General features: G+C 36.7%; 1 protein-coding gene and 2 long non-coding RNA genes across 3 annotated transcripts; all 3 read left to right on the top strand.

The window, feature by feature from the left end:
- The first annotated feature begins 2243 nt into the window (after positions 1–2243).
- On the top strand, positions 2244–3163 carry LOC137655033 (uncharacterized). Its single transcript, XR_011046781.1, has 2 exons — positions 2244–2443; positions 2987–3163. It is a non-coding gene; the product is annotated as an uncharacterized lncRNA (long non-coding RNA).
- A 2524-nt stretch (positions 3164–5687) lies between these two features.
- LOC137655264 (uncharacterized) lies at positions 5688–9338 on the top strand. Its single transcript, XM_068389149.1, has one exon. It carries the CDS (start codon positions 5688–5690, stop codon positions 9336–9338), a length of 3651 nt encoding a protein of 1216 aa, XP_068245250.1.
- A 588-nt stretch (positions 9339–9926) lies between these two features.
- LOC137655034 (uncharacterized) lies at positions 9927–10846 on the top strand. Its single transcript, XR_011046782.1, has 2 exons — positions 9927–10126; positions 10670–10846. It is a non-coding gene; the product is annotated as an uncharacterized lncRNA (long non-coding RNA).
- The last annotated feature ends 1531 nt before the right edge of the window (positions 10847–12377 follow it).

Below are 12377 nucleotides of genomic sequence, written 5' to 3' on the forward strand. Positions count from 1 at the left end.
GCCAAGGGTGATCAGAATTATGAGAAATCTTTTACAATAACAACGGATTAGTCGTTAAAGGAAAAGGCCCTAGATTAATTTCATAATCTACTTTATGGAAATTGAGAAAACTTAATTTTTTGTCTAATATTTAAAAAGAGAATCAGGTGCTAAAGACAAAATTTGGAAAACTATATATGATGTGCTTTGGTTAAGTAATCAAAGTCTAATGTGAATTTGTAAGAGTATACTAAGAAATTATTTCCGTTTTCTTTAAAGTGACACACGAGTATACTATGAAATTATTTCCATTTCCTTTAAAGCGTGAAACACAAAATAAATAACAAATATGGTATCTTATCAATGTATAGATTATGATAATAATAATAATAATAATAATAATAATAATAATAATAATAATAATAATGATCCATGAATCAATTATCGTGAAATGTGACTCAGTATAGGCATGCCACATTGCATTAATAAGGTCATACAGTGGTACCTCTACATACGAATTTAATCCGTTCCACAACCGACTTCTGGTGTAGAAAATGTTCGGATGTTGAAACGAATTTTCCCATGAGAATACATTGAAATAGGATTAATCCGTGGTTGTGCCCAAAAACCTATGATAACTCCCTAATAAATTACTACACATAATTACCCATGAGAATAATGCACACTAAATTAGATAATAGACATGTAAAAAAGAATAATTATCAAAAAATGATAAATAAGAAACGGAATTTTAGCGTCACTTTACCTTATAAACTCCAGCGCAGGTGCTGTTGGTCTTGCTACGCAGAGAGGAGACGGACGGGCGGCAAGGAGTTAGAGAGGTTAACTACGATAAACGTACACTACCATAACTTATTCTAACTTACACTAAGTGAACTTTAACATAACTTAGCTTATTTCTTTTTTTTTATTTTTATATTTTATAATTTTTTTTTTCTTTTTGATGATTAATTTTAATCACTTTCACTCTCTTCACTTAAAATTGATTGAATTTCTTTCGCTTCACTCTTTGCCGTTTTCTTTGAACCACTTCCATCCTCTATATCACGAGTTCGCTTCGTAGTTTTTTTAAAGAAGCTATCGATAGATAGTTGCTTGGTACGGCTTTTCAGAATGTTTCAAAAGTGAGTTAGGCAAACATCATCGAACTGCGCAACTACACGACAAACCTGCAATTTTTTTGGGTGGTATTTGTCGACGAAGTAGACCACGTCTTGATATTTTCCTAACACCTCTTTTATTTGCGCCAAACCTAACACATGTTCTACCTCCTCGATCCCTTCCTCGTCATCACTCATGTGCTCAGACATAGCATGGCGTTCCTTGAGCTCCTCTGTGGTAAGTTCGTCGTGATGTTCGGCAACGAGTTCCGTGATGTCATCTGCGTCGACCTCCAAACCCATGGACTTGCCAAGGGAGACGATTTCCTCTACGTCTTCCGCTGCACCCACCACGGGATCAGGTTTGGGGTCAAAAACCTTCGAAATCTCGGGGAGAAACTGCATCAGGCCACAGCTTCTTCCAGGCAGAATTGAGGGTTCGTCAAGTTAATCCCACCCAAGCCTGATCTATGATCTTCAAGCAGTGCACGATGTTGAAGTGGCTTTTCCAAAATTCACGCAAAGTTAAGTTTGTGCTTTGCGTGACATTAAAGCACTGCTTGAATAGGTGCTTGGTGTAGAGCTTCTTGAAATTCGAGATGACTTGCTGGTCCATGGGCTGGAGGATAGAGGTGGTATTTGGTGGAAGATACAGCACCTTTATGAACCTAAATTCATCGAAGATATTGTCTTCAAGTCCGCGGGGGGGGGGGGTATACAAAATATATCAAAGATATATTTCACATTTATTGTTTACTTGACAGTATGTTATTTCTCTTTTATTTACATAAACTCCCGGATACCTTTTAAAATATTTTGTTTCTTGTTAAGCATGGGATTTAGGAGTTTATGTTTTGAGTTCCTTCTACTTCTCATGAATCGTAATCACCAAGTTGTAATTAGCTATTTAGATTTACTATTATTACTTTATTGTGGCTAAAGTTCATCTTCATAAAGTTAATTTGGCTGATTCATGATAAATGTTTTCTTGATTAACCTTTTCAAACCCAAAGCTATAAACGAAATAACAAAGTTTAGCAGAGACGACCATATAATGTCTCGAAGAAGAGGTGACGATATAACTGCCAAAACGCAGAATAGCAGTTGTGACTCGAAGACCAGAACGACAGGACCTGTTGTCGAACACTCCTACATGTTTTTTGTGTATCAGCCGATCTGCTTATAGTCTTCATGGATGACAGAGTTTAATGGTATAATTAATATGAAGATTTACTATTAAGAAGTTTGCCGAGGACAGCTACTATTGACGATGAAGGCGAAATTCAACAAAACTACCGAAGGATTTGGGGAGAGAAAGGAGACGGGTTTTTAGCAGTTTGGAGGTAAGAATCGAGTTACATTTACGCGTGTTTCAGTCGATTTTCAAATTGATTATATATGAACTTTGTCGGTTCATTAACCTAACTTGCACGTCCTATAAATTATTACCTGATAGTTCGTGATATTTAGAAGGAACTTAATAATTGTTATAAGTGTTTTCTTGTGAACTTTTGTAAAACTCAACGAGGTTTAAGTATCAGAGGTTAAGCTAACGAGTAACTCAGTTCTTTTATATATTAACGTTAAAAAACTTCTAAAAACCTTAGACTGGGCTATTGAGCTTGCTTACATATTGGCTAAGTAGACTAAGCACTGGAAAAAACTTATACTAAACTTTAAGCTAGGCATTTAACCTAGTAAATAACTTCATATTTGTATCAGGCTAGCCTAAAACTTAGCTAAATACTAAGGATATTACGGTCTTTGCTATCTAATTTATTACATTTTATATATTTACATTTAAGTAAAAACATTTAAGGCTTACGCCTTAGTCTAATCCATAGATGGCCATGACCTCTATTATAGATATTTCATTGTATTGTCAGGTTATGGAAAAATTCAGTGGTGACCATGTTGTGCTGGAGTGGTGTCTGGCGTAAGGTCATCTCTCCAAGAATATAGCACGGTTTGGAAGGGTTACAGTGCACAAAGGACAAGGATTCTCTCAAGCAAAGGGATTAAATTTTATTTTACTCAGTTATAAATTTTCTATTTCATTTTGACTGTTGTAATTAAATATAAATTAAACGATTTCTTTAATTTACCCTGTCACCATTAATTTGTATATCATTGCATGATTTCAAGTAAAAAGTTTTTCCATATGGCGACCGTGACAGGATTCGTGCAATCCTTAACCTCCCTGTCCTTTGTGTTGTAAGCCTTTTATTGTGGGTGGGGCTGTCCTCGGCTTCTTTATTTTTCATATTTGATATAGGCTTATTGGTATATGTAGTGAAAGCATCAAATTTGTGCTCATTATTTGAATATTTTTATTGAAGTGAATATATGTCTTGTAACACGGATAAATATTCGTAATTGCTGGAAACTTTGATTTGTGTTTATCTAGGTTTGGTATTAGATTAACGTTGTAGAATTATTAACATGTCTGAGGATATATTGAAGAAACGGCGTTCTTACGCTCGGCAAAGAGTAACAAAGATATATAATACAGTTCAATCGAATCTCGAAGGATTGTCTGAACAAGATAGGCTTTTGTATATTCACAGACTTGAACAGTTAGAAAAAGAACTGTTAGGGTTAGACCAGGAAATATTGAACTATGTCATAGATAAGGAAGACGAAAGCTCCATTGAACAAAAGATTTTCACAGATGAAGACTACCAGAAAAAGATAATGTCGGCTTTGTTAAGTTTACAAAGGCAACAGGCTTCTAGTTTAGAAACTGTAACCACGCCTACCCCGGTAGTTAACCTTAAGAATGAGTTAAGGATGCCTCAAGTTCCTTTACCTGAATATGACAACACCAAGGGTCAATGTTTAGTGAAGTTCTTTTATGAATTTGAAAAATTGACTGACAAACAAAATTGGTCAAATCACTTAAAGTTTATGTATCTACGAAATCAGTTGTCAAAGTCTCCAAAGGCACTTGTGGATTCTCTTGATATTGATAACCAGTCATATGACGAGGCAAAGAAATTATTATTGCAAGCATTTGCAACTCCATTAACACAAAAATATGATGCAATTAAAAAACTTGTAGAATTGAAGTTAACTTTATCAGGTGATCCATATGCCTTTGTAGCCTCGATGAAAACTATTATGAATGCATTCAAAAAGCTTGACGTTAAAGTTGACGATGTTCTCCAGTACTTCATATGGCATGGTCTTAATGATCGCTTTCAATCTTTACTAATTCAGATAACAAATGAAAGCAAACCCTCATTAAGTGAAATTGAAAGTAACATATTTGAGGCTGTTGAGAGGTATAACAGAACGAATGAAAGAAATGTTGAGCAAAAGGAGAAAACTAGGACGAAGAATATAGAATCAAGCACAACTCTCGCAACCAAAGTTAGTGCTAGCCCTAAATATAAGTCATGTATCCTATGTACAAAGGATGGTAAGCAAGATACCGCACATTTGCTAGTAAATTGCCCAGTTTTTGCGAATCCTAAAATGAAAGTAGAGAAACTTAAAGAGCTGAATGCTTGTGTTAGGTGTGGCTATCATAATCATGTGACTCGTCAGTGTAAATTCAAGTTTACCCAAAGGTGTAGAAATTGCAGTGGATGGCATTTTACATACCTGTGTGTTGCTAAAGAGAGGCTTAATAGTTCCAGTACTAAAGCTTCTGATTCTAGTAATACTGAATCCACTGAAACCTCTATGCATACTAGTGGGAAAAAGCCAGAACCGAAGCATACTTTAAATAGCCTCACATTAGCTGAAATTCATCAAAATGTTACTGGTGGTGCTGCAATTTTACCAACTTTTACATGTTCTGTGGCTGAAGAAAATAATGTGGTTCGAGTTTTACGAGATTGTGGTAGCCAGAGAAATTTTATTTGTAATAAGCATGTAAACCATATGAAGTTCCCTGTCCTAGCAAAAAACGTCTATATGACTATTCATGGTTTTAATTCTAATAGGGACCTTGTAACTGATATTGTTAATGTACCTCTCAAGTTAGGTAGGGAATGGCATTCCATCGAAGCAGTTGTTGTACCCAGTATTGATATAGAGTTGAAACTGGAGGGCTTAAATGTCATTGTTAAAGAATTTCAAGATAGACATTACATTTTAGCAGATAAGTTTCTTAGTGGTAGTGTGGACACTATTGGTAACATTGGTCTTATCTTGGGAAATGATGCTGACTTTTTGCTGTCGCTAACTACACACAAATTTGGATTAAGCAATCCCTCTGTGTATCTTGACACTCCAGTTGGTGTCATGCTCACAGGTAATATTAACAGAATGATGAAAAACTTGGATTATTTACCTAACATTAATATTGGAAATAGTTCACATACTGCGGTTAGCACTCAAGGAGACACACTTTGTATGGAAGGGGAAGCTGCCCAGACTAATAAATAATTACAATTCCTCGATAGACATAGCTTTTTAGCAGTCTCTCAGTCTGAACTTCGAGATGACGATGTTGACTTGATTTCCAACAGATCACCGGCGAGTATCAAAGTTCAAGAAGCCAACACTAATTCAACCTATGCTATTTTTAACAAAAAGGGTAAGCTAAAGCAGTCTGAATTGATTAAAGCTACGGAAGAAATGCTTGAAAAGCAATGCATCGAATATCTGGACTATGAAAAATCCCAGCTATCTGAAGATGACACAGAAACCAATAAAAAGCTAGTAAAGTATGTTCTTGATAGTACAGAACGAGATGAAGAAGGTAGACTAGTAATGCCACTGATGTGGAACAAGAAGATATCCCATTTGTTAGGGAAGAACTTCAATTTATCCCGGATGATACTGAAGTCTAACTTAACACGTATGAAGAATAAACCTGAGCATTTAAAGATGGTTAATGATGTATTTAAAGAGCAACAAAATCTGGGAATCATAGAGAAAATTGAAGATATTAATTCTTTTATAAATGAACATCCAGAAGCTAGGTTCTTGCCTCATATGCCTGTGTTCAAAATGGCCAGAGACACGACCAAGTGTCGAGTCGTGTTTCTGTCTAACTTATGTGAGAAAAACAAAAATGCGAAGAGCACTTATAGTCACAATCAGTGTATGCTTCCAGGCCCTTGTCTGAATCACAAAATTGCAACTTCTCTGATTATGCAGAGATTTGACTCCCATATGATTTGTTTTGACTTGAAAAAGGCATTTTTGATGATAGGACTCAAGGAAGAGGATCAGAATAGATTGTTGTTCTTATGGTATCGAAATATTCTTAAGGGTGACTTTACTGTTGTGGGCTATAGGAACAAGCGTTTAAGTTTTGGCCTAAGGCCTAGCCCTTGTCATCTCATGCTAGCTTTGTTCAAAATCTTGATATTGGATGTTGAGAGTGCCAACGAGGAAATGGTTAACTTAAAGAAATCGCTGTATAATACCATTTATATGGACAATGGGTCATATTCGTGTAACTCTGCCAAGGCTTTATATGAAGCGTACTACTGTCTCCCTAATATCTTTGGACCATACAAATTTGAATTGCAACAATTCGTAACAAACGATGCAGAACTGCAAGAAATGATTGACCGAGATTATGATAGTGAAACACCCAAAGAGGTAAAGTTGCTCGGCATGGTTTGGGATAGGGAAGCAGACTCACTAGGCCCTGGTAAGATTTTCCTTGATACGCAAGCTAGCACAAAGAGGTCAATTTTGTCAACATTGAATAGTATCTATGATATATTTAATATCTATGGACCAATCTTGAACAGGGCCAGGCTGTTTCTTAAAAAGCTTCAAGAAGACAAGACTATCACATGGGATAGCCCTCTCTCAGAAACATTAAAAAGGGAATGGACACTTATTGGAAAACAGGTGAATTCTACTCCTAAAGTAGTAATTCCTAGATTCCTGGGTAGGAGAGATGGTACCTATAAACTAGTAGCATTTTCAGATGCAAGTAAGGATATTTATGGAACTGTGGTGTATATTGTAAATGTCTTCAATGGTAATACAAGTTTTTTGACCGCCAAGAGCAGGGTCGTTAACAAACAGTTAGAGAAGAAAACCATTCCTGTAATTGAATTTCAAGCTTTGGGACTAGCCACAGAGACACTAATCAGTTTATTTCAAGAACTTGCTGGTCAATCAGTCGTTACTCCAATCAAAATTGTGAGCATGGCGATATATTCAGACAGTATGGTTGCTCTTAATTGGCTTTACTCTTATACATATAAGTATGATAAATTGCAGAAGAAAGGAGTTTTTATTCAAAATAGGTTGAAAGCTATAGGTGACTTGTGCCAAGTTTTCCCAATAACATTTTCATTTGTGAATGCATATGATAATCCTGCAGATTATATTAGTAGATGTGTCTCATACAGGAGACTTCAGAAGACTGCGTATCATGGTGGACCCGAGTTTCTTAAGAAACCTCAGAAAGATGAGGTTCAGTTTAGTTTTAAGGTGCCAAACCCCCTTGAAAAGAGAGATGAAGTACCCGGCCTTGAAAGGGAAGATACTTCCTTAATCACTGTCTCAACAGATTCTGAAAGTAAAGAAAATAACAAGAAAGACATAAAGAGCATTGAACACTTGATACCCCTGACTAAGTTTTCCAGTTTCCATAAGCTAGCAACTGTTCATAGGATGGTATTGAAATTCATCAAGAACATCAGAGAAAAACTAACAAATAAAGGAATCGACATTCATTGGGGAAATTGTGTCAAGGAGAAAAATCTTTATGCTTTAGCATGTAGGCAGATAATAGGTAAAGAACAGGAAAATAACTTCCCAGAAGTTTGTGAATTCTTCAAGAAAAGTCATACATTAAAAAGAAACATTCCCAATTTGGTAACTCAAATGAATATTTTCCAGAGCAAAGACACTTTGCTAAGAATCCGGAGTAAATTCGGAAGAAACGAACAGAAATTCTTTCCTGTGCTGTTACCTAAGCATAGTTTGCTAACTAAATTGCTTATTCGTGATATGCATGTTAGTCTAGGACACGCTGGTGTGTATTCGATCTTGGCTCAGTTACGTAAGCAATTTTGGATAATCCACTTTTATTCCACAGTAAAGAAGGTACTTAGAGAATGTATAACTTGTAGAAGGCTTAATGAGAGACCAATCAAAGCAAATCAGAGTGCCTATAGGGATTTTCGGAGCAATCCACCACCTATTCCATACAGGTATATTTTCATAGATTACATCGGTCCTTATACAGTAATATGGAATGGTGAAAGGAAGAAAATTTGGTTATTATGCGTGACATGTTTGTGGAGTCGTGCCATCAACTTGAAGATATGTTTATCTGCTGATACTCGAGACTTTCTCAAGGCCTTCCAACTACACATATATGAGTTTGGCATCCCGGAATTTTGCATATCTGATTTGGGATCCCAGCTCACTGCTGGTAGTAGAATCATTGGAACCTTTCTCAACGATTTTGAAACGCATGCCTTCTTTGAAGAAAATGACATTAAGCCCCTGAAGTTCGAGCATTATGCCAAAGGTAATAGTTCTTTGGGTTCACTAGTTGAAAGCTGTGTAAAAATGGTGAAAAAGCTAATTTTTAGTTCTATTAAGAACACTGTGCTTGATTATCAAGATTTTTACTTCCTTATTTGTCAAACTGTCCATCTTATTAACAAAAGACCAATTGCTTTTAAGGATAGTCTGAGAGATGCTTGTATTGATAATGTAGAAAAACCAATAACTCCTGAGTGTTTACTTAAAGGCTATGATCTGGTATCAGTGAACATTATTCCCGAGTTGCAGAATTCTTCTTCAGATGACACCAATTGGGTGCCTGGTAGTAGTGCTATTGATGATGTTAAGGATAATTACTATAAGCTTAGACAAGCTAGAAACAGACTAGTTGAGGCATATCATTCAGAGTTTCTTGCAACTCTCATTAATCAAGCAGTAGATAAAAGGGATCGTTACAGACCTGTCAATCATAAAACCTTGGCTGTTGGAGATATTGTTCTGTTTAAAGAGGACGCGAGCAAACCAAGTACTTATCCACTTGGTATAGTAAAGAAGACAGAAGTAAATCACCTAGGGGAAGTAAAAGCAGCTCGTGTGCTTAAGGGTAAGTCTCGTGAAGTTGTGTACAGGACAACAGATTCACTCATTTTGCTTCTTCCTAAAGAAGGATTTCATACTGTTGTTGAAATTGAAACTGAATTACCTATTGATCAATTAAAAGTCAGAGAGAGAAGTAAACGGGCCGCTGCACTTGAATCTATGAGAAACACAGAACTCTTGGTTCAAGAGGGCCTAGTATAATAGGCTTACATGGTTATGTATATTACCATATTCTTTGGGGTAAGATACACATGGGCTATAAAGAGTGTGTAATGAAATTGTTGCTGGGAGTGAGTAAAGGGTGAACAAATGGTTTCTTTGATTAAACTTAGTAAACTTTAATCAAATTGTTGCTGGGAGTATACAAAATATATCAAAGATATATTTCACATTTATTGTTTACTTGACAGTATGTTATTTCTCTTTTATTTACATAAACTCCCGGATACCTTTTAAAATATTTTGTTTCTTGTTAAGCATGGGATTTAGGAGTTTATGTTTTGAGTTCCTTCTACTTCTCATGAATCGTAATCACCAAGTTGTAATTAGCTATTTAGATTTACTATTATTACTTTATTGTGGCTAAAGTTCATCTTCATAAAGTTAATTTGGCTGATTCATGATAAATGTTTTCTTGATTAACCTTTTCAAACCCAAAGCTATAAACGAAATAACAAAGTTTAGCAGAGACGACCATATAATGTCTCGAAGAAGAGGTGACGATATAACTGCCAAAACGCAGAATAGCAGTTGTGACTCGAAGACCAGAACGACAGGACCTGTTGTCGAACACTCCTACATGTTTTTTGTGTATCAGCCGATCTGCTTATAGTCTTCATGGATGACAGAGTTTAATGGTATAATTAATATGAAGATTTACTATTAAGAAGTTTGCCGAGGACAGCTACTATTGACGATGAAGGCGAAATTCAACAAAACTACCGAAGGATTTGGGGAGAGAAAGGAGACGGGTTTTTAGCAGTTTGGAGGTAAGAATCGAGTTACATTTACGCGTGTTTCAGTCGATTTTCAAATTGATTATATATGAACTTTGTCGGTTCATTAACCTAACTTGCACGTCCTATAAATTATTACCTGATAGTTCGTGATATTTAGAAGGAACTTAATAATTGTTATAAGTGTTTTCTTGTGAACTTTTGTAAAACTCAACGAGGTTTAAGTATCAGAGGTTAAGCTAACGAGTAACTCAGTTCTTTTATATATTAACGTTAAAAAACTTCTAAAAACTTTAGACTGGGCTATTGAGCTTGCTTACATATTGGCTAAGTAGACTAAGCACTGGAAAAAACTTATACTAAACTTTAAGCTAGGCATTTAACCTAGTAAATAACTTTATATTTGTATCAGGCTAGCCTAAAACTTAGCTAAATACTAAGGATATTACGGTCTTTGCTATCTAATTTATTACATTTTATATATTTACATTTAAGTAAAAACATTTAAGGCTTACGCCTTAGTCTAATCCATAGATGGCCATGACCTCTATTATAGATATTTCATTGTATTGTCAGGTTATGGAAAAATTCAGTGGTGACCATGTTGTGCTGGAGTGGTGTCTGGCGTAAGGTCATCTCTCCAAGAATATAGCACGGTTTGGAAGGGTTACAGTGCACAAAGGACAAGGATTCTCTCAAGCAAAGGGATTAAATTTTATTTTACTCAGTTATAAATTTTCTATTTCATTTTGACTGTTGTAATTAAATATAAATTAAACGATTTCTTTAATTTACCCTGTCACCATTAATTTGTATATCATTGCATGATTTCAAGTAAAAAAATTTGGTGGAAGATACAGCACCTTTATGAACCTAAATTCATCGAAGATATTGTCTTCAAGTCCGCGGGGGGGGTGGGGGGGGGGGGTGCATTGTCAAGGCGTAGCAGGCACTTCAAAGGCAATTTCTGCTCATGAAGATACTTCTTCACAGAAGGGCCGAAAACTTGGTTAACCCATTGCACAAAGAACTACCTAGTGACCCAGGCCTTCGAGTTGGATCGCCAGAAAACATGAAGCTGGTCCTTATCCACGTTGTGTGCCTTAAAGGCCCTAGGGTTCTCAGAATGGTAAACCAGTAAGGGCTTGACTTTAAAGTCCCCGCTAGCATTGGCACATAGGGCAAGAGTCAACCGATCCTTCATTGGCTTATGCTCAGGCAATTTCTTCTCTTTGGCGGTGATATAGGTTCGACTGGGCATCCTCTTCCAAAACAGCTCGGTTTCATCACAATTAAACACTTGCTGCTCTACGTAGCCTTCTTACAGTACGATCCTTTCAAAGTTCTTGACAAAGTCAGCTGCAGCCTTTGTGTCCGCACTAGCAGCCTCTCCGTAGCAAACAATTGAATGAATCCAGGACCGTTTCTTAAATTTCTCAAACCAGCCACGAGATGCCTTGAAATCGTCTGAGGAAGGTTCGGTTGAACTCTCCCCAGCATCACCCCCAGAGCTCTCCTCCTTCAAGTCCGTGAAGATGGCGTGCGCCTTCTCACAGATGATGGTTTCGGTGATGGTGTCGCCAACAATCTCTCTGTCCTTGATCCAGATTAGCAGAAGTCGCTCCATATCTTCTATGATAGGGCTACGGTGTTTTGAAATGATGCTGATCCCCTTAGAAGGTTTCACTGCTTTAATGGCTTCTTTCTGTTTCAGGATTGTCGATATCGTCGACATATTACGGCCATATTCTTTAGCAAGTTCACTCACGCGGACGCCACACTCATGTTTTTCAATAATTTCTTGCTTTACGTCTAAAGAAAGCATTTCCTTCTTCCTTTTCTCACCACTACCACTACCACTTGCAAAACTTAAGCCTTTTAGGACCCATACTTTATGTAAATTACCGTAAAAGGATGCACGTAAAAAATCACAATTAAAACAGTACAGTAATAGCAGAACGCACAGGGCACAACCGCACGAAGCCGACGAGAACAGAGGACTGACCCAAGCTACGCTAATTGAGGGTCCCTCCGAGGTCGAAGTGCTGCCTTCTATCGGCGGAAATAAAAAACAAATCCGGCGCTATGAGTACCAACTACGCGTACAGGTATTGTTTACTTCGGGTGTCGAAAAAAAATTCGGGTGTAGAGTAAGAACGTGTTCGAATTGTACCTCGTGTGTCGAAAAATTCAGATACAACCGGTACGACGAAAATTGCTTACTTCGTGTGTCGAAATAAAATTCGGGTGTTGAGTCAAAAAATTTGCTCGAATTTTACTTCGG

The sequence above is a fragment of the Palaemon carinicauda genome, chromosome 16 (genome assembly GCF_036898095.1).
Source record: "Palaemon carinicauda isolate YSFRI2023 chromosome 16, ASM3689809v2, whole genome shotgun sequence".
Taxonomy (NCBI): domain Eukaryota; kingdom Metazoa; phylum Arthropoda; class Malacostraca; order Decapoda; family Palaemonidae; genus Palaemon; species Palaemon carinicauda.

Excerpts from the sequence above, each read along its gene's own strand:
- LOC137655264 (XM_068389149.1), top strand. The coding sequence starts at position 5,688 with ATGCTTGAAAAGCAATGCATCGAATATCTGGACTATGAAAAATCCCAG.